This window comes from Herpailurus yagouaroundi, unplaced genomic scaffold (genome assembly GCF_014898765.1).
Source record: "Herpailurus yagouaroundi ecotype Mexico unplaced genomic scaffold, PumYag 214, whole genome shotgun sequence".
NCBI lineage: Eukaryota > Metazoa > Chordata > Mammalia > Carnivora > Felidae > Herpailurus > Herpailurus yagouaroundi.
The window spans coordinates 2906113-2929132 of NW_024412445.1; the positions used below are offsets into that span (position 1 = coordinate 2906113).

General features: G+C 48.0%; 1 protein-coding gene across 1 annotated transcript in view; it reads left to right on the plus strand.

The window, feature by feature from the left end:
* Positions 1-23020, plus strand: part of ABCA13 (ATP binding cassette subfamily A member 13) — a 412425-nt gene that overhangs the window by 244697 nt on the left and 144708 nt on the right. The window contains exons 43-44 of the mRNA XM_040455040.1: positions 6028-6268; positions 20494-20595. Of these exons, the coding sequence (XP_040310974.1) occupies positions 6028-6268; positions 20494-20595 (343 nt within the window). The remainder of the gene's footprint in view (positions 1-6027; positions 6269-20493; positions 20596-23020) is intronic.

Genomic DNA, 23020 nt, shown 5'->3' on the forward strand with positions numbered 1-23020 from the left:
AGGTGCCAGGCTGGCTCAGTCCGTGGCCTGTGCGACTGACCCTTGATCTCTGGGTCATGAGTTCGAGCCCCAAGGTGAGTGTAGAACTTACTTAACAACAACAAAAAAGAGCCTTAAAAAAATCAAAATCATGTATGAAAAGGAGCAATGTGGTTGTTGTAACAAACGAGCAGATAAAGCATTTTGAAGGTCGAGTGATACATCGCTGTGAGATTATTATCAATAAAGCAGTTTAGATAAATATAGCCTCTCCTTCTTAGCTTTTAAAATAATTAATCACAATTAATAATGTTCTTTCCGAAAGAATATTTAACCAAGCTTGCAGTAACGCAGTTTGGTTTTGAAGTTTGTATATCTTTTGTGTCACCACGTTTAATGTTTAAGAAATAATCCTCTTTTGGATTTCTGTCATATCATCTGTCATATCACAAAACATCTTCCTTTATTCTTCTTTTTCGTTTCGTTCTTTTTTCTGTTTCCTCCTTTCCTCTTCGCACCTCCCGGGGGCCCCCGCCCCCCCGCCAACCCTTCTCCTACCTCTCTCATCAAGAGGACGTTCGATGCGTGGCTGGTTTTCTTCCGCAAATGGTATGAATGAGGCAAATCATGAGTCATGCGAAAGCCGTACAACATCAGCTTGTGCCAGCACGAGGACGGAGCCATGGCCCGTCCAAGCCTTTTGTGTTATAGGTGAGAAGCCAAGAGACCACGCCCGGTCTGAGGTGTGGGAGGTCTTCGTGCAAGGCAGGGCTGGGACCCCCAGATGCTGGTGTTCACGGTGGGCTCTCCCACAGATGTTTCCAGTGTTGACATCCATCTACCTGTTTACAGGCGTTCCTTGTTTCATTGCAAGTCGCGTTATTGTGGTCTGCAAATCCTGCTTTTATTTTTTAAATGTTTTATTTATTTTGAGAGTGCAAGTGGGGGAGGGGTGCAGAGAGAGAGAGAGAGAGAGAGAGAGAGAGAGAGAGAATCCCAAGAACACTCAGTGCTGTCATCACAGAGCCCGATGCAGGGCTTTGAACTCATGAGCCGAGAGATCGTGAGCGGAGCCGAAGTCGGACACTCAGCCGACTGAGCCACCCGGGTGCCCCTGTAGATTTTTAAATGAATTACACACTCATACCTGCTAATTCACCCATTTTTTTGTTTGGGGTATTCATGTTTTAAAAGTGGACTTGAAGGCATTACATTTGTGATGGTTTATTTTGAAAGCTTCAAGAACATTCGGATGTATTCAGCAACATGGAGATCGTATTCTGGGGTGCATGCTGCGTCCTTGATATTTTAAGGTATTCACTGAAACCACCTGACTCCCTCCCCCCCAAAAAAATCTCTGGACATTTTTTTCTAAGTAATTTGAGGGTCAGTGTAAATGAGAGTGCCTAGTTATGGATGCCACTGGATTCTTTGAATAGAATTACACTCGTAAGTCAAATAAGACAATTCATAACAATTTGGTCCAGCATTTTAATTTTGTCTGTTAAATTATTCATGTGAATACTTCTATGAGTTTAGCCATGAATATTTGATTGGTGGCTGATTCATGACCATAAACTATCTTAGCCCTTTATTTCCCCCATTTATGTTCAGTTAACGCATGGGAAGGGAGGGAGGATTTATTTTTCTTAATAATGAGAAACACCTTTCCCCACAGGCTTATCCCGCTGTCTGATGAACATTTACAGTGGCTGGCCGTCAAACTGTACCTGTTCTGCTAGTTTCATAAGTGTGGCAATAAGAATCCTCGTTACCTACAGGGAGAATATAAATCTCTGTTTCACAGCTGAGGGAAGTGACATGCAGTGGGGCTGGGAATTTCCAGGAGTCACCCAACACGTTGGCGGCTGAGACTGGGTTCCAGTCCAGTGCTTCCTCCCCCACTCGCCCCCCCCAGTGGCTGTTGTGATCGATCCTCTCTGAGCAAAGCCAGTGGGCAGATAAAGGGCCATTCTCTGACTGTGTTCTTCCTCCATCAGCAGGCGTATTTACTAAGTAGACTCCAACACCCAGAAAGCCACATTCTGTTTCCGTTTTCTGTGCACCTGGCTGCATAGACAGAAACTGCCCTGATGTAAATAGGTGTTTGCAGCCATTGGCTGCTGCAGACGTATTTGAGCAGGTGCATAGTTTGGTAGGCAGCTGAGTGTGGATAGCTAAATGCGACTGTCATAAGATGCCACTTGAAGGCTACTTCGGGGGCACCTGGGTGGCTCAGTCCATTAAGCATCTGACTCTTGATATCAGCTCATGTCATGATCTGACAGTTCGCGAGTTCGAGCCCCGGGTCGGGCTCTGTGCTGACAGTGCGGAGCCTGCTCAGGATTCTCTCTCCCTGTCTCTCTCCCTCTCTCTCTCTCTCTCTCTCTCTCTCTCTCTCTGCTCTTATCCCACTTTCTCTTTCTCAAAATAAATAAATAAGCATTAAAAATATTTTAAAAACTAGGGGACAAAAAGGCTACTTTGTGAGGTGTGGCTTTTGGTAGACAATGATGGTGTCATTGATTTTGGCGGGGTCACAAGCCATCACGCTCACCAGTGACCTTTCAGTTCCTCTTGATTCTAAACAGAGTGAGTCTTGCTTCTGTGTGAGAGAAAGGGCTCCTTAGCCAAAGGTTAGTGAGGAAATCAAATGGCTTTCTCAGGGATCATTTTGGAAATCTGGGATGGCCAGCAACCCAGAACGTCTCAATTACGTTAGCTTAACTTAGATTCACATAGTTCTCCTGCTAGATCTGCATACAGAGTGCCCCAGGTGGACGTATCCAGCATTACACTCTCACAGAATGATCAGGATATACGAATATTTTTATACTTATACTTCTAGTCCTATATGAGAAAGGATCAAACTGCATTCAATAATATGCCTTTTCTAACACTAAGATCGCTTTGACTTCATAACTGCTCTGCGAGAGTTATATATGAATCACCATTGACCAATGCATTTTATAACCCAGGTGACCATGAGAATCTCTTAGGATGTTGTATCTATCTGTCTATCTATCTATCTATCAGAGAGAGCACCTGCATGAGTGGGGGAGGGGCAGAGAGAGAGGGAGAGAGAGACTCTCAAGCTGGCTCCATGGTCAGTGTGGAGCCCAACACGGGGCTTGATCCCAGGACCCTGGGATCATGCCCTGAGCCAAGATCAAGGGTCGGATACTCAGCCGACTGAGCCACCCAGGCGCCCGCTAGGAAGTTATTTTTTAAAAGTGCATTTTAGTCTCTGAATATGTGGAGATGTGATTCTGTCCGAGGTGGGGCCTGGAAATCAGCATTTCTAACCTTCCCCCCCCCCCCCCCGCCCGATGAATGAGAGTCGTAGCCCGGCTTGCCTGACTGCCGTGTCCACCGCCCACCCTCGTCAGAGCCGCACTGGTGAAAGGATGAAATACCACTTTGGTTATAATACTGTGCATCTCCTCACCTGGTTGCTGGGGTTGACGGCCTCCGGTTGGTGTGGAATCTAATCCCTGGTCCCGAAAGTGTCTGGGAGGTGCTTCACCAGCCGGTGCCCAACCCCCTCCAACCTCCAGAAACCCCCACGTTTCTGCTCCCACGCACAGTCATTCACAGAATACGCCAGCCTTGTTAATATCCCACGTGTTGGTCCTTAAACATCAGATTTTCTCCGTTCGCCTGTGGGGTCTTGTGGGATCCCAAGAGATGTGCATCTGTCCGTGCCCCCGGCTCCTGGCACAGAGGCCCTGAACCCTCTGTCATTTCCCAAGTGATAAAAGCAGGGGAGCATCTGTTGTTCTAGGATCTGTCTTCGACTTTATTCCTGACCAGGGCTCCTAGTACATTCCCAGGTGATAAGAACACTAAGGTCATCTTTTGTTCTGACGAGACGACTTGGGAGGGGCTGCTCACCAGAAAGATCGAGCCGATCAGAAGCTTGGCATTTTCAGCCCTGTCCCCCATCCTCTGGAGAGGGGAGACGGGCTGGACACGGAGGTAATGAAGGGAATGTCTGCATGATGAGAGCCCCACAAAATCTCAATAGTAAGGGGTTCAGCCCAGGTAGGTGACCGCGTGGAGGTGTTGCGGATATACTGGAGAGGGCATGAAAGCACAGTGTCCCTCCCCGAATGTCTCGCCCCGCACGTCTCTTCCACGTGGCTGTTCGTATGTGGCCTTTGTCGTATCCCTTTGTAAGCTGGCCCACGTGAGGACCCGTTTCCCTGAGTTCTGTGAACCACCCTAGCACGTCGGTCAAACCCAAGGCTCGGGTCATGGGAGCCTCTGATCTACAGTCAGTGGCTCGTAAGCACGGGGGACAACCTGGACCGGTAGCTGGTGTCTGGAATGGGGGAGGGGTAGGCCTGTGTGACTGAGTCCTCAGCCCGCGGGGTCTGACACTGCAGGGAGGTCGTGCCCCCAGTGAGTTGGACGGTAGGCCACCCAGCTGGTGTCACGGACACGTGCTTGACACGTGGAAAGAAGCCCTACGTCCGGTGACCAGAAATGTCTGAGGTGACGTGTGCTGTCCGAGGTCAGGCAGACCTGACTCTGCTCGGGAGGCAGACTGAACTGACTTCCTGACGGAGGTCTCACTGACAGTGCCTGACCGTCCCCATGGCCGTGACTGTTGTCTCACTTGCCCTAAACACGTCAGACCGCCTGCTTGGCACCAGTCCTTTCGGCCCTGCCCACACGGATTGCCACGCTCGATCGCCTTGTGTTCGGTCATTTCTTTACATTTTTAGCGCGACCCCTACGTGATGTCTTTTTTGAGGACAAAAAATAGCCCGCTACCCGCCGCATCCTGGGCACAACGTGATGTCGGACAAGGGAGGGGGTTATTTCAGGAAGGCATTTGTATCCCCAGCTGCTTCTCCACAGCTCTGTGCTCACCGCTATTGCAAATAATTTCTCTTTCCAAATGGGAGCGTCTTTAAAAATGATTTCTTTGGGGATTTGAAACGTATTCGCTGTGCTTTTATTAACCGTATTTCAATTTGATATGTGTGGGCAGTGTGATCAATTTAGCATAACTGTCTTCTTAGAAGGCCACCTTCCTCCTCAAACAGTTTCTGTTGGGTTTTCTGGAGCCCTGCAGAAGGAATTGCGAGGAAGACCATGGGGCATGGCTGTGTCTGTCCTTTGGACGAGGATTAGGGCTGTGGTCCCTGGGTCTGCCTCTCCTTTCCTCGTTTTGTCATCCTCACACCGGATGTGACAGTTGCTGGCACCAGCCGGTCGGCCCGCACTGGACAGGTTGATTGCGGCCACGTCTGTGTTGTCACGAGGCCGGGAGGAGCCTGGCAAAGTGACCTGGGCATCCACCGTGTGCTCATGCCCTGTCCTCCAGCCCCACCTTCTGAGCGATGCTCCCTGGGGGGCGGGTCTCCGAGTTGTGAGAGGCGGAGGGAGGAAGGGAGGGCCGGGTTGCTGAAGCCTGGTGGGCCAAGGGGGCTCACTTGGAGCTGGAGAGGCACCCCCAGAGCCGCTCTGGCCTCCTCTCCATCGGGGACACCTGTACTAGGCAGGGGGGTTGGCGCAGGGGCTGGGGGGGATGGTTCTTCCTGACCCTGATCTGGACATGACCAAGGGCGTTCTCTGGAAGGACCCGGCTGTGGGAACAGAGGAGTAAAAGACAGGAGAAGGGAGACGGCGGAGGGGGACGGCCCAGTCTGTGCCCCTCCCACGCACACACTCCCGCCTGGAGACATGGGTCCTGCTGCTCTCTTGTTGGGGTCCGTGCTCCTGGAGCACACTGCATTTTAACCAGTAAAAACAAGCTCGAGCCTGCTGCAAAAGCCGGATTAGAGAACTCCGTCCTTGCCCTGCTATATCGCCAGGCGTTCTGTGCGCATACGTTTCCAGAGTGTCCGTGCTCATTGCAGAGCGTGGGAACCGGGGGGGCCCCTGTCCGCGCTCATTGCAGAGCTTGGGAACTGGGGGGCCCCTATGCTACTAGCCTCCGGGGCCATCGTAAACCTCCAGAGGGATCCGCAGACCCAGGCAGTGTTGGGGTGGGGGGGGCCCTGGCCTCAGGCTGACTGCATGTTCCTGTCTCTGCAGGTGGTGCCCCATCCGGGATCCCGCGCCCTCCGTGGCCTCTGGCTCAGGCAGGGGCCCTCCTGGTGAAGCGGTTCCAGCACACGCGCCGGGCCTGGAGGAGCTCCCTCTCCGACCTCCTGCTGCCTGTCCTCTTTGTGGCCTTGGCCATGGGCTTGTTCATGGTGAGGCCTCTGGCCATTGACTACCCGCCCCTCAAACTAACACCTGGCCATTATGACACAGCCGAAACTTACTTTTTCAGGTAAGAAACCTCCCCCACTCCCCTTCACTTCCAAATTATGTCAGGACGGATTATGAATATCAGTAGCTTTTAAGAATCACAAATATACGTGTGGTTTCATGATTTTGGAGGGCTGTGTTCAAGAGGGCAAGATCATGGAATGTAGCAAATCCTGTAAATACCTCGTTTTTTCCTCTACATACATACATACACACAATAAGTTTAATTCATGTATCAGGCACAGGAGAAGACTTATAACAGCAATAATAGGAAAATTATAACAATATACTGTAATAAAGTTATATGAATGTGGTCTGTCTTTAAATTTCTTTTTTTAAGTTGATTTATTCTTATTAAAAATTTTTTTTAACGTTTACTTATTTTTGAGAGACAGAGACAGAGCAAACAGGGGAGGGGCAGAGAGAGAGGGAGACACAGAATCGGAAGCAGGCTCCAGGCTCTGAGCCGTCAGCACAGAGCCCGACGTGGGGCTCGAACTCATGGACCGTGAGACCATGACCTGAGCCGCAATCAAGACTGGTGTCTTAACTGACTCAGCCACCCAGGCGCCCCTGTCTCTTTAAATATCTTACTGTTCTGCACCCACCCCTCTTGTGAGGACTTGGGATGATAAAATGCGCCAGGTAGGAGATGCTGTGTAGGATGTTGTCTCAGGCCGCTACTGACCTGAAGAATTGTGGGAAGGATCTTCTGTTTCCAGAGCCACAGATCAGGGGGATTATTGTGTTTCACAGAACCCTCCAGTGTTGCTCTGGGACAGCAGCCAGGAACTGCAGGGCCCTCCCTGCAGCGAAATGTCTGACTTTTCTCTCTGTATGGCCGTGAGCCCACGCACACCCCCAGGCTAGATTCAGTCCAGCTTTGCTGCCAAGAAATTCAGAGCGCTCCGAGTTTTGCAGCCAGATGAATTTACATAGGATGGTGTCAGAGCTTCTAGGGGTTTTGTTTTATTGACAGGAGACTGGGCACCCGAAAGGGGGTCCTGAGCATCTCAGCGCCTGTCCCTCACGTGGCTGGTTCCCCCAAGACTGAGCGTGACTTCTCTGCCCTGAGCTGGGTTTGCAGTGGCCGGGGTAACAGCATCACCCTGAGGGCTGACCAGGAACAACTCTCTTTCGGGGGGGGGGGGGGTGCTTACACACCTGGAGGGGGCGGGGCTTACACACCTCGGGGGTGGGGCAGACACCGGGCACTGGCATATTAGCTAGGCTGCACACGGTTCGCGCAACCGGGAGGGCGCGATTAGTTCTGCCCTCGTCAAATACTTATCTTTACTAAAATAACGAGCTTAATTAGCCAGACTCAGCGCCTGCTAATATTTGTCACTTTTACAATGAAGTGTAATTTGGAGTTCAGTTTAAACAAACGCAGACGCAGAAGGAAAAATCGATAATAAACTGTTCCATTTGCTTCTGTGTCCTTTGGTTAATTATATTTTTTTCCTTGGTGTGTTTTTATGCTCCACGGAGTCCGGGTTTTTAGCTCAAAAAAGAGAATCCTGCAGTGGTTCTGTTCGGAGACGTGCATGCAGGTCCCCAATATTCCTTCCGCAAGTGGGCTCTCTCTTCTGGCTAGCTAGTTTACGTACCTGCCCTCTTCTTCTTTTCCCAAGTGTTTGACGTGAATGGACAGAAAGGATAGAATGCCCCATAAAATGTGTTTCTTGAAAAAAAATGGGGCGCCTGGGTGGCTCAGTCAGTTAAGCGTCTGACTCTTGATTTTGGCTCAGGTCATGATCTCACGGTTCGTGGGATCAGAGCTCTGCGTGGGGCTCTGTGCTGACAGCGTGGCACCTGCTTGGGATTCTCTCTCTCTCTCTCTCTCTCTCTCTCTCTCTCTCTCATTCTGCCCCTCCCCCAGCACACGTGTGCACATGTGCTCTCTCTCAAAAAAAAAAAAAAAAATAGAAAGTGCAGGCTCGCCAAAATCATAATAAAAAAAATTCACAGGTAATCCTACCAGCACTATCCACCATACCCCTAGTGGTTTATGGTCTTCCCCATGTTAATACGTAATGCTTTTAACACATGCATTTTTATTGTTTTATGACAGTGGCATTCCACTGTAAACACTCATCATTGTTTGCCTTTTTATTCAATAAATAACGTATCTGTGTACCTCTTGTTGTAAATCAGGCGCAAACCGCATCACCCATTTTCAGGCTGTGCCACAGCACGTTGCCCGGAGGTGCCATAATTTATGTAAATAATCTCTTTTTGGGGCGCCTACAGGCACGCCACAGCTTTTCTGTTCCAGGCAGTTCTGCAGGAATCCCTTTGCTCGGATTCATGGAGCTAATTGTTTCTATTATCATACATCACCATTGGAAGTTTTGGGGGCAACAGGCACCCACGGTTTCAAGGTAGATATTGCCAAATTATTCATATCGATGTGCACCAGTTTACAGCATATATGAGCATGGAGTCATTGATTCTTTTAGTCACGAGCATGTGTTATGCGCCTGCTGTATGCCACGTGCAGCTCTTGGTGGAGGGAGAACTCATTTCTCCACATTTTCAGTATCCCTTTTATAGCCATATCAGGACTTTCACTGCTTTGTTAGGCAGCTCTTTGGTGGCTATTGAGATTGAGTGTCCCCTGCTATTTCTCCGTTATTTCAAATTTCACTCAGTGTGTTGAATATATCGAATGCCACACATCCTGTGCGAGCATGTTCCACATCGTCATGCCTTCGGACTGCCCGCCTCTTCACCTCTTCCGTCCTGCCTTCATTCCTTCATCCCTTCCTTCTGAGGCAGGTGAGAACGTCACATGCTGCACGTTCTACGGGGTCCATTTCCAGTCGATTGAAACCCTTCTCCGCTGCTTTATTAATTTGGCCACTGTATTTTTCATCTGAAAACATCTGCCCCTGCTCTCCCAGCATTCATTTTTCATCAAAGTCACGCATTCCAAAATTATTTGGAGCCTGAGAGTTAAAGATATTTGATTTGATTTGAATTTTATTTTGTTTATTTATTTATTTTTTGAGAGAGAGACAGAGCATGCACAAGGGAGAAGAGAGAGAGAGAGAGAGAGAGAGAGAGAGAGAGAGAGAAGAGGCCAAGCAGGCTCTTCACTGTCAATGCAGAGCCTGATGTGGGGCTGGATGCCATGAATTGTGAGATCATGACCTGAGCTGAAATCAAGAGTCGGATGCTCAACCGACTGAGCCCGCCAGGCACCCCCAGGAACCATAACCTTTTAGAGACGTGACAAGACGAAAAGGGCTTTGAGTTTTAGGAACGGCCAGCTGTGCACAGGGAAATATATAAAGGAATGAATGGCAGACAGGGCTATGTAGCAATGTTTGCTGTATGGATTCCTCTTGTGCGCATCTGGGCTGATAAATGCCTGGAGTTGGTGCTGGTGATTGCCTTGTGTCTCTCCTGGTAGAGAGGAGAGAAGGGGCCACGTGCAAATTTGTGTCCTGCCTTTAGGCAAATGAGGGGGGAGCTCAGAGAGCTTCTCTTGTATCTGCTTCTCAGTTGCCTTCAGCTCAAGATAATCCTTAAGTCACAGGGGCATCTTCTCTGCTGCCCTTTGGCACCCTGTGAACAGACACACCCCCAGGGAGAAGCTTGTGATTAGAGCCACACTGTCAGGCAGGCCACGGAACACCGAGGATCTGTGGCCGCTATCAGCCCCATGGGTGTATGCCACCCCAATCCCCTCCTTCCCTTGCGTATGTTGAATCTTTAACCCCAGTGTGGCTGTGTTGGGACATGGGGCGTCTAAGGAAGTAATTAATGTTAAATGAGATGAGTGAGGGATATTGTAGTATTTTCTGCCATTTCTAAGAGTTCGTCTTTTCACGGTGGACGTGTGTTTGTTTCCATTTCTCAGAATGGTGCAGGTGGAACCCCATCTGCTGCAGGTGCGTGAGCCAGAGGAGATTCCGAACGCCCCTCTTCTGTTCTTTCGTTCCAGACTCAGCAGAAGGAACGGGCGTATGTTTTTGTAGTCTGTATTTCGGTAGAGTAGTCGTGTCCTTAGGAGGCAGAAACGAAGATGTTGCCAGAAGTGGTCCATACAGAAGGAAACTTTTCCTGCTTCTGGTTCTCTCACGTTTCTCGTGCCTGCCCCAGGTCAAAGGACAGGGGGGTGACCAGCCCCTTGTTTGGCAGTACAACTGCTCTCCCCTGAGATCGTTGTTCTTTCCTCCTGTGTACCGGGTTATCCGGCAGGACGACCATGTGCCCTGGCTTGCTCGGGAAAGCAGTCCCGTTCTCTCGGCCTCCGTACTACACCTGTCCTGCTCACTCCCCAAAGTGTCCTCCAGTGGGTGATACGTTACGTGACGGCTCTGTCTGTGTTGAATCTGAGTGCCACCGTCTGAATCTTAGCACAGGAACGATATCCTGTGTAGAACAGCTGTTCACTGCTCATATTCCTCCTGATTTGCTGCAGATGCACATACACACACGCACACGCACACACGTGCACAGGTGCACACACACATGCACACGCGGATACATACACACGAGCACGCAGTACATATGTGCACACGTACATACGTGCACACACACATGCACTCACGCACACACACGTGCATGCACACATACACAAGTGCACGCATACAGACATACACAGGTGCATATACACATGCACACACACAGCCCATGGCTCCCCCTGCTTTGTTGCTTCAAATGTGGGCAGATTGTCATTTTCTAACATTTATGGGTGAACTCCATGGGGTGCTACATAGTATTTTCATTATGTTTCCTTACTTTCTCTTTAGCCTAACTCCTGGTTAACAGGTTTTTAAAGTCAGACCTGCATGTAGTTTTCTTTTTAATTTTTTTTGTTTTCTTTTATTGTTTTTTTATTGTTTATTTTTAAAGGAGAGAGAGACAGTGTGAGTGGGGGAGGAGCAGAGAGAGAGGGAGACACGGAATCTGAAGCAGGCTCCACAGGCTCTGAGCTGTCAGCACAGAGCCCGACGTGGGGCTAGATCTCACAAGCAGTGAGATCACGACGTGAACTGAAGTCGGCCGCTTAACCGACTGAGCCACCCAGGCGCCCCTGATTGTCAAAAACATTCGGTGCATTATCTCTGTGTTGACTTTGATGGTATATGGAAATTTTATTATTATTATTATTTCATTTCCTTATTTTTTAAATGTTTATTTATTTATTTTGAGAGAGAGAACACATGTGAGGTGGGGAGGGTAGAGAGAATCCTAAGCAGGCTCCGTGCTGTCAGCCCACAGTCTGACGCAGGGCTTGAACTCATGAACTCTGCAGTCATCACCTGAGCTGAAGTCAAGAGTAGACGCTTAACCGACTGAGCCACCCAGGCGCCCCTGGAAACCTGTTATCAGTGCGCTGACCGTTCTCAGTACAGCCTCATGCCTCTCAAATTTTAAGAGTTGAGAAAATGCAGTTATATGCCTACATTAAATTTACTTAACATTTCTTGAGGCATGCAAATCCTCATGAAAACACAAATGAAAAAAAATGCCCTGGAGAGATTCTCTTCCGTCACTTTTAGGAGTGACGGGAGCAGACAGCGCCCGTGTGGCTCACAGAGGATTTTGTGCTCTGCGAGCCCAGAAAACCTGGGGCTTTGGCAGCTCAGTCTGTAGCCCAGAGGTCTCTGACTCGGATGCCTTGGGGGCCAGCTGCGGGGCGGAGGAAGGTGCTTGCTTGTGACCAAGCCTCTGTGACAGCTGTCCTACATGATCACCTGCGAGAGGAAAAGCCGCGTGCAGGGAATGTGTCTGCACTGGTTCAGTCCTCACCAACCAGTTTGTGACCCAAGCCTCCGGCTCCGTTTTATCCTGAATGCCTTGTCAGCTGATTGCCGTTTGCAGAGGGCTTCAGGACTCCTCCCTCCCCACTGGGGACCCTGAAACTGAGAGGTGCCAGGGACTCTGGGCTTGTTCAGGGTGGAGGCAGGCTGGCCCAGGGCAGTCCCCGGGGAAGCTGGCAGACGGTGATGCAGCGTGAGCACAGGCCACAGTGTGGCCTCGGCACCGCTGAGCACCCCATGTTCGCTCCTCACCCCATGAGGGGGCGGGACCCGAAGGGCCTGCTGGAGGCCCTTGAGTTGCTCCCGCTTGTTCTCGGGGTGGTGATTGGACATCCCAACGTGGCCCACTAGCCTTCCAGGCTTCCGTGAGGTTCAGCCTTAGCTGCCCCATTGGCCCCGGGCTCTGCGCATCAGAAGGACATGATGTAGGGGCGCCTGGGTGGCTCAGTCAGTTATGCATCCGACTCGTGGTTTCAGCTCAGGTTATGGTCTCAGAGTTTGCGAGTTCGAGCCCCACGTCAGGCCCTGTGGTGACAGTGCTCGGAGCCTGCTTGGGAGTCTCTGCCCGTCTCTCTGCTCCCCCCCGCCCCCACCATCTCAAAAATAAATAAAGAAACGTTAAAAATAATAAAGCAGGATGGGATGCAGCTCCACATTTCCATGTGTAAGGAAACCCAAAATCACCTTTTCTGCTCACTCCCCTGATGTCCCCAGCGAAATAAGAACGTTTTCAAGTCTGGCTGAGAAGTCCCCCCTCCCGGGATCCTCAGCCTCCACCCTCTCCTCTGTGTGTCTGCTACGCCACGGGGATCTCCCTGTGCTCTAACCGATGGCTGGAGATCCCCACCTGCCTTCCTACATGGTGGCTCCCTTGAGGGTCACGAGTGAGACCTAATGTCTCTCTACGGTTAATTCTTGCCGCAGGGTCTAGAAAAGGTTACTTTCATTAAGTAAAGTTGAATTCAACAATCTGGAGCACCTGGGTGGCTCAGTCGGTTAAGTGTTGGACTCTTAGTTTCTGCTCAGGTCATGATCTCATGGTTCATGGGTTCGAGCCCTGCATCAGTCTCCTTGCTGACAGTGTGGAGCCTGCCTGGGGTTCTCCCTCTCCCACTCCCTCTGTCCCTCCCTCCCCTGCCCTCTGTCTCTCAAAAATAAATAAACTTAAAAAAAAAAAACCACACACACACACACACACAACCAAATGAATATGAAGCAGGAAAAGTCTTCCAGAATTAATTTGGACAGGTCTCTGCTTCAAGTTAGCATACAAAGCATGGACCATGGAAAGACAACTGTCTACACGCAGTTGAGAATATCTGGAGGAAACTCCATGGCCCCCTCTGTCTTCTAGGCTGGGCTTTCAGTCCTTACAGGAAGCGATGTTCCTGATGTGCTGCTATGTTCACCCTGTTGGGGAACCCCGCAGGGTCCTACCTGAACATGGACTTCACCCTGGCCCCTAGTCCCCACCTGAAGAAGACCTGGGACTTGAGGGCACCCCTCCACTCTGCCTCTGTCTTCACACAGCCTTCTCCCCGCGTGGCCCTGTGTTCAAAGTTCCCAATTCCTAGAAGGGCCTCAGCCATATTGGAGCAGGCCCACCCTCATCCTGTATGATCTCATCTCAACAAACTACATCTCCAAGGACCGGTCCTATTTCCAAACAAGGTCACATTCTGACCTTCTGGGTGGGCGTGAAATTTGGGGGGAGTGCTGTTTATCCCACCGTACGTTTTCAGGGTACCTTCCTTATCAGATACCACTGGATTGGGCCACATTTTTAGTCACTTTTCAAAAAAAGAGGAACTTGGCTTTTTATAAAAAACCATGCCCTTCTGTTGGCTGCGGAAGGGCAATCAGACATTAAAATTAGTAGAAGACTTAACAGTGATGGTAGGTCTGCACCCCCCGTGATGTGCAAGATGGTGCCTGGAATGTGGCATATGGAGACATACTGGGTGTCGTTAACTAGCGGCCTCCCAACATTCACCGTGAGCCCTTCATGATTTATTTCTCTGTATGAATGTGCACCTTTGTACGTACTCGGTACAGTTCTCGTGAGACAATAGTGGCACGTTATTTTGTGGGAATAATTCAGAGATGGTGAATGGAAAGCAATTGGTCTATTTCCCAGAAGAAATTCAGTGCTTGATGAAAGCTGGTTTTACACCCCGGAGCGGACCTAATACATCATCTGTGCTGCTGGATGGCGTGGGAGAGGCATGTTGCGATCACCAGCAGGCTCTAGAAAACATTTCCCTGGCAGAATAACCTTCGAGGTGCTGACTGCCCCTCGCGACTCGTGTTCTGGCCGCCCTTTTCTTATCCGCTCGGTCCACCCTCACACTTGGCTTTGTCCAGCTCATGGAACATCCAAACTCTGCCCTGACCTTGCGTGTCTAGTCTCTGACCCCCAAGAACATTCTTTGTCCCACTCATTGGTATGGCTGTTTCTTTCTGGGTTCTACTTACACGTGATCTCCTTATGAAGTTCCATCCACGTGGGCACCTCGGTGCCCCTATTGCTCACCCCTCTGTGTTCTCTTTTTCACGCTCACCTTCAGCATCCTTGGAGCTCACAGTCTAGTAGTGGGAGAAGACAGATGGCAAACGGCATAGCCCAGACCGAGTTGACTGTCCCTGGACAGCGCCCAGCACCGAGCAGGCATCCCTAAAATATTTGCGCACAAATCAATTCATAGCTTTTACTCTCTCCCCAACCGTGAACTTGCAGGTGATCCGTTTTTTGGCCCAATTCAGCTGAACTTAGTGCTTTGCGTAGGACTCTGTCCTATCTCTTGGTGGCATGAGATTAAAATAAACACACACAGAAGAATCCCTTCTGACCAGGTCCTCATGCTGAAGACCCTGTTCTCGTACACGCTAGCTGGGGAGCGAGTTGGAAAGTACCTTCAGGCTTCCCGGATCTAATTCTCATTCCACACACATCTGCAAAGACACAAGTCCAACTCTCAGAAAGCTCACAGTCGAGCTGAGAGATAACCCTACGAACACATCAACAGGGAGTCTTATAAATGCGATGCTAGGCATAGCTGTACCGTGTGGGGTTGTACTAGAGCGGGTGGGGGGCTCCATCTGACGGGGGGCGGGGGTCAAGGAAGGCTTTCTGAAGGCTGTGGCACCTGAATGGAGCCCTCAGTGATACCTGGGTGCTGCCCAGGCGAGAGGAGATGCTTCTTCAGACAGAGAAAGAAACAAGTGTGAGTCTACAGGTGCTGGAAGGCATCCCAAGTAGAAAAGATGTTATCCTGCAGGTAGAATGGAGGGAGGCATGACGAGGTTTGAAAATGTGGGCAGCGATAGAATCGGGTTTAGTTTATAGTGGCGTTTCTTAAAACTTGTTTCGGGGAGGACTGTTCCTCTGGGTATCAGTGCTGATGGCCACGAAACCATCCATCTTCCTGTTGGGATTGATTGTGCTGCTATTGAGTTAATTAGGTTACTTTCCTCTAAACTTCTCAGAGCTTTTAATACGCTGGATTGGCCACACGAAGCCTATTTCCGTCTGTTTTTTTTTAACTTGGGTTTGATTGTATAATGAGCATGCGTGAAGCCTGCAGAGGCTAGGACTGTGCCTGTATTCTGTACCCCATTCTCCCACCCCCCTGCCTCTGCTCTCAACACCTTCCAATTCTCTATCTGTTAAGTTTATGAAAGAATACCATGCCTCTGAGAATGACCTTTTTCACTTAATAAGCGCATTGCTAAGCTTCTTCCGTATTGTTGTGTGTTGGTGTGTATGCCTTGTTTTGAATATTGCACAATATTCCCCTGTACGAATTGTATACCACAACTTATTAATCTTCCTTTTTAATGATGGACAGCATGAGCTCCTTCCAGTTTTTTTGTGATTGTGAACCGTGCTGCGTGGACATTCTAGAATATTCTAACACATACCTCCAGTTTTACATATACAAGAGCTTCTTAGGGGTTCATTCAGAGAAATGTTAATTGCTGATCAGTTGCGTAGAGTATGTGACCCTTCTATCTCAGGCGGTGATGCCAAACTTTTCCAAAGTGGTTGTAAACTTAAAAAAAATTTTTTTAACGTTTTTTTATTATTGAGAAACAGAGAGACAGAGTGTGAGCAGGGGAGGGGCAGAGAGAAGGGGAGACACAGAATCGGAATCAGCTCCAGGCTCTGAGCCATCTGCACAGAGCCCGACGCAGGGCTTGAGCTCATAAACCGCGAGCGAGATCATGACCTGAGCTGGAGATGGACGCTCAGCCGACTGAGCCACGCAGGCGCCCCCGAAGTGGTTATAATCTTGCACCTCTTTAGTGCTTTCGTATATTTCTTAAAAATAATTAGCTCAAGGGGTACCTGGGTGGCTCAGTTGGTTAAGCGTCCGACTCCAGCTCAGGTATGATCGCTTGGTTCGTGAGTTCAAGCTCCGTGTCGGGCTCTGTGGTGACAGCTCAGAGCCTGGAGCCTGCTTCAGATTCTGTCTCCCTCTCTCTCTGCCCCTCCCCCGGTCGTGCTCTCTCTCTCCCTCTCTCTCTTAAATATAAACGAACATTAACAAAAATAAAATAACTAGCCCAAGAAAATGTTTATGCCAAAGCGCATATTTTGGTGGCATATTCCCTTCTAGTCTAAGAATCCATATGTTGCACATGACCACGTGTTACGCACGTCTGCTAAATTGGGGGTGTACGATGCTTTTATAGGTGTGCCAGCACGCAGCAAAAGTTTTCGCCCCGACGCGCATTCTCTCTCCTCCTAAGTGACCTCAGTCTATTTCTTGTTGTCCCTCCTCCTGGTTCACTTGGAGGTCATGCGGATCAGCAAATACCCTCCTTTCTGCCCTGCTCTCTGGATGACACCTGGGTTTGCAACCGGCCTCTCTGCCTGCCGGCCTCTTCAGAGCCATGGGTAGATTGTGGTTCATCACCTTGCAGCTTCCAGGCATGGAGTCTGGTTCAGTTCAGTCTTTCTGGCTCTCTTTCCCTCCTAGGCAACTTTTTCTGTCTGTCATCTTGTAGGATTTCTTTGTCTTTAGAGTGCTTGATATTTTCATCATTTTGGCATCGGACCTGTGGATTCCACTTTAGGGGGCTCTCATTAACAACTGGAAGCCCCTTTGGGGTGGTGTTAGGACGACGCGTTTGTTCAAGCATGCCCCCGGGTCACTCTGATGCACAGTAAATTTTGCGGATAACATGGAGAGAGAAACAGTATGCTGTTTAGGAACTGCCCCAGGAGTCAGAATTAAGCACTAATTTTCACTTCCTAGAGTCTGGTAATGACAGATTTCACATGGTTCTAATAGCACTTTAAAATATGGCCAAGAATTTGAAGACACACAAAAAGCCATAGGAACAAGCGTTTGACTCTTACGACAACAGGGACAATTTAAAGCCAGTGTTGTTTTGTTTTTAACTGTGACCTCTAGACCTGAGCACAAATCTAGTAGAAAGTAAACTGTAAATAACTTTTAAACTTGCCCTTAGTAATTATTCCAAGCAAACCACTTTATAGATCAATATGTTTTTCACACAAAAAAGTATTTTAAGCTTTCATATTTGTTCTCGGATTAATAGGTCAAAAGAGAGCAATCCAGAGTGTTTCCACAGATGCTACAAATAATGTTTTCTTTTTATGGGCACCATTTCAGTGGAAAATATGTCTCTTTGCTTGTAAAAGTGTTTTCTCATTTGTCAGAAACTTGAAGGCTGTTTATAGGGAGGTCACAGTGCCTACTTAGGAGACATTTCTGTGCCGTAAATTTCAGCATGCTTCATTATTGCGCATTTCTGTCCAGAGCTGTCGCACATCCTGTGAGGCTGGTTGTAAACCACCTGAATACTTTTCACGCCTCCGTTGTATTGTATGCAGTGGGGAAGATGGCGTTTTCCTAGAAGGAATTATTCTGTGTTGGACGCCGTAGCAGTGTCTGTATCCCAAGCTTCTGCACAGCGACGGCCCTGAACACCAAGTTGTCCTCAGCAGAAACACAAAACTAACTCGGTGTAATGAGTTGGTCTTTCTTTTCCAACCGCCGTTCTGAGCCTGTGCCCTTTCTCTCATGGGTTGTTTTCTTCCATGGTGAGGGGCGCACAGTTCAAAGCCAGTGATGTCTTCGGGGCAGGACCAGGAGAGGAGGAGGCGGCAGAGGGTTCTTAGGAGAAGGAACCCAGAGCTCAAATGCTGCAGATGAATCGCGACCAAGTAACAGGGAAACGGGGAAGCTGCAAGGTCAGGGCTGATCTGCGGGATCTGAAGGCCATGTAATGGGGCGGGGCTGTGCGGGGCGGGGCGCGGCCAGGTGGATTAGGGCGGGGCGGAGGGTGGAGTTGGATCCAGGTGGGATAGGGCGGGGCTGGGAGGTCGGGGCGGGTCCAGATTGACTTCTGCTTGGGTCATGATCTGGCAGTTGGCGGGTTCGAGCCCCAAACTCCGCACTGTGCTGTTAACACAGATCCTGCTTCAGATCCTCTGCCCCCACTCTCTCTCCACCTCTCTTGCTTTCTTGCTCTCTCTGTGTGTCAAAAATAAACAGTAAAAACAAACAAACAAAAAACAAAACAAAACAAAAAAACTATTGAAAAAGAGAAGCTACTGTTTTAAGTTCTTTAAAATAAACCTTTGTGTGCCTTTGTTAATTTACGAGCTCCTTTCCAAAGAGATTTGAGGTCACTTTCAGATAAGTAATCTATCGTACTAATAATACACCATTTTTCTTTATCTTGGGAATAAATGTACCCAATCATGTCCATTCAAAAGCATTTTGTAAACGACACGGTGTTAAGTTCTAGAAAGTAATACATTTTCGTTTGTAAACACAGTCATTCAGGGTTTTAATTAACTTAAATAAGGCCATTCCCTATCAGCCCATTTCAGACAGCTTTTTTTTTTTTTTTCAACGTTTATTTATTTTTGGGACAGAGAGAGACAGAGCATGAACGGGGGAGGGTCAGAGAGAGAGGGAGACACAGAATCGGAAACAGGCTCCAGGTTCTGAGCCATCAGCCCAGAGCCTGACGCGGGGCTCGAACTCACGGACCGCGAGATCGTGACCTGGCTGAAGTCGGACGCTTAACCGACTGCGCCATCCAGGCGCCCCATTTTTCAGACAGCTTTAAATGATCGTTTCCTGTATGCTTTCTCAAGTCAAGGTGTCTCTTACAATTGATGTATAGAATTTAATATAGAGTTTGTTTCCACACCTCTGTCAAGCTCGAGGAATAGTGTGTCTTATCACTGACGGTGTCTTCAGTAAGTAAATTTGGTATTGGTGGCCTTGGTTCTCACCAACGCTGAACTATGTTTTAAAATTTTTCTTTTCTTTCTTTTCTTTTATCTTATCTACCTGTAGCAGGGTTCTCGCACAGAGTCATGACACAGAGGCTTTTCTTTCCAGGAAGCAACTTTATTTGTGCCGGCATGGCTCAGTTGGGTTCGTACCCAAAGAACTGAGCCCTGAACGCCACATGGCGTATATTTTTTACTTGTCTCCCGTATATGGTAACACACAAACATGCAGTCTGATGAAGTGGTCTCATGTTACAAAGTCACGAGAGATGTTGTCATGTATGCACATGGCCAGGTTACCTTCATGTTTTCTTTAACCTAGGGAGGGTACCCTACCATGACCATTATCTAGCTGTCATTTATCTATCTATCATCTATTAACGCTGCTTGAACTATTACCAAGCTTCTGAAGCTTGTGCCTGTTAAATAAATACTATCATTCAATGTACACTTAAAGCACACACAGGATTCTATGCTGAGGGCTTCTCACCAAGAAAGTGTTGTTGCATGTAGCTCACATAAAGAAACAAAAAACATGAAAGTACAAAGTTTCGTTGCAGGGCTATCTTATAGAACAAATATTCAGAACAAACCAGAGCTGCAACATTAAGAGAATTTTTTTCATAGATTTTAACATATTAATAGGATGAAATATCATGTAACCTTTAAAATTCATTTTTAGAAACCATGCAAAAATGCCAAAGATGGTAATATTATAATATTAAATAAGAAAATGAGAAACATAATACACTGTGAATGCAAATATATAAAAATGCATAATCTGTGTGGGCATTACTTTGTTTTTGAGAAAATCCTTAATCTTCTTTTTTTTTTTTTTTTTTTAATATTTTATCTTTGGGTGAGTGCAAGTGTGGGAGGGGCAAGGAGGATCCGAAGTGGGCTCTGTGCTGACAGGGTGACAGCAGTGAGCCCAACGTGGGGCTCGAACTCAGGAACTGTGAGCTCATGACCTGAACCGAAGTTGGATGCTCAACCGACTGAGCCACCCAGGCACCTCAAAAAAAATCCTTAGTCTTATTGCTGATTTGGCTTTACCATACAAACTCTACAGCTGAGATCACTGCTCTAAGAACTGTTTGCCTGGATCAGCTCAACCAGGGTGGCTGTCCGGTGATCTGAGCCGGGAATACTAACAAAGCCACCCTGTTTCTTTTGTGTTCTGGTGAGCAGCAGTGGGACCGAGGACCAGGAGCTCATCCACGTGCTTTTGAGGGCGTTTGCAGATGAGGATCCGCTCTGTGATGGTTTAAACCCCAATTTACACCCAGACCTGTAAGTATCTGACGGCTTTGTGAGGGTGCAAGCTGCCAACCCAGAGCACCGTCTCCTGTGCAACTCGGAGCTCTGATGGAGGGTTTCCATCTTGTGAAGTGAACATTAGCCAAACCAGTAGGTTAGTACCGGACAGGCCTCGTGGGTATGCTTTCTATTGTAGCAGAAACAATTAATAATTAATAGCATTCAATTTGTGTGACAAAACCCAAAGGTAAAAAGCATAAAAGAGCAAGAAAATATGAAATATGTATTGAACTGTTACTTTTAGGGCAAACTTGTACATATGAAAAGATTATATGTTTTAAAAAAATTTTTAACGTCTATTTTTGGAAAGAGGGAGAGAGAGACAGACAGACACGGAGCACAAGTGGGGGAGGGGCAGAAAGAGAGGGAGACACAGAATCGGAAGCAGGCTCCAGGCTCTGAGTTATCAGCACAGAGCCCGATGTGGGTCTTGAACCCATGAACCGTGAAATCATGACCTGAGCCAAAGTTGGATGCCAACCGACTGAGCCACCCAGATACCCTTAGATGGTATTTTTTTTTAACTAAAGAAACTTAATGGGGTGCCTGCGTGGCTCAGTTGGTTAAGCCTCAGGTCATGATCTCAGGGTTTGTGAGTTTGAGCCCCCAGGAGGGCTGATTGTCTCTCTGCCTGTCCCCACTCGTGTGTGCACACATGCTCTCTCTTTCTCTCTCAAATAAATAAACTTTGACAAAAAACAAAAGAGAAACTTTTAAAAGTTTCCTTAGTTTGGGGGTGAATTACTTTGAACATTGTTTTCTTCTAAGATTTGAAAATGATAATATTGAGATGACTTTTTAATGGAAACTTGTTAAAGCATGCCTTTCTCCGTACGCAATTTTCTAATTTTGCTTGACTGTTATTAATTGAGGGTGTATTATAAATACACTGCAGTCCTAAGAATCGAGATAGCTACAGGATCTGGCCCTCCTCCAGGAATTTGCAGTTCTGGGTAGAGCACGTGGGCAAAGTGATAAAACCATAATGATGTATTAAGGACCAAAGCGTCTGTTTTTAAGTAATAAATATAAAAATCCAGACAGTAAAGCAATATCGGCAATACGGTTTTCTAATTTGTGATGACACATCTGGCTCATTAGTCATGTTGGCAATTAGTTCGAGAGGGAAGTAGTGGGTTCAGAGATGTCTTCTGCGGAAAAACAAAGACTTTTTGTCGTGGGTAGGAGCTTCTAGGGCGATCCTGAAGCAGGCCGGATGTAAAATGCACACTTTGAGCAACTGACATCTAGCCGGGGGGCCCTCCTGGAGCCTCCTGGAGTGCTGGCCCCACCTGTCATAGAGACAGAGCAGATAAAAGGACATTTCTTTATCAAATCTCTCAAGAGGGGGGAGAAAAGTAGGATCTGTGCTGAGGACAGTGGAACATATTCAGAATTCTGTTTAGACACAGATTTCCCTTGTAGTTCCTTTCAGGCCACCCCCGATGGCTCCCCGTAACCCCCCCTCCCCTAGCCCGAAGCCCCATCCTCAGCCCTGCCCGCAGCCCACCCTCATTGGTTTTCTCCTCAGCCTTTCTTTTCCTTCCAGAATCTGAGGTTTGGTGTTCTCCCTTCTCTTTGTGAAATCCCCCTGGTCTGTTCTTAACCCATTCATTCCTGTTTTGTAACGCTCCTGCCCTTTTTTTCTTGGTCACCATGACAAAAGGCGGGGGTGGGGGGCTGCCTCATACAAGAGTGCTGTTATTTTGGGGGCTGAAGGCTTTTCCTTTCTTCCCTTCCCGGTTCCTTGGCTAGTCTAATAATTAAATCGACATAAGACAGATTAACAGGAGAAAAAAAAATTAATTAGCATGTACGGGAGCTCATGGAAATAAAAGACTCAAAGGAGTGACCAAAGCAGGCAACTCTTAGACCTTTTACACAAAGAAACAGTACATTTGTGATGAATTGACAGGACAAAGAAGTTTGGGCTTGGGGTGGGGAATCAGTAAAGAAGTAACAAGGTTTCTTTATACAGTCTTCTCCAGCTAGGAGGAGAGAGTACCTTTCACAGGGAGATTTATCTCCGGCTTTCAGGACAAAGGGTCAGACAGTGCCTGGCTCACACCGGCTCTTTCTTATGTAACTTTAATTCAAAATAATCAATATGCCTCAGTAGCATTTTGGGGGCAGCCTTCCCTGAACCCATCACTGTGAATACTTATATTAATACTTTCTGCCCATGTTACAAAAACAAGGTTTGATTCACTAAGGTCCCAGATGGATGCAAAAGGTTTTACTTACTTTGCAGTAAGTTTCCTTCTGTGGGTATAAACTATAAACTAGTATTGAATTCAGGGATATCTCCAGTTCAGGGACGTTTTCCCTTCCTGGTTGGCTTGAGCAATCACTTAACTGTTGAATTAGAGGAAACATTTTAAAGTAATGAGTGGGGGGG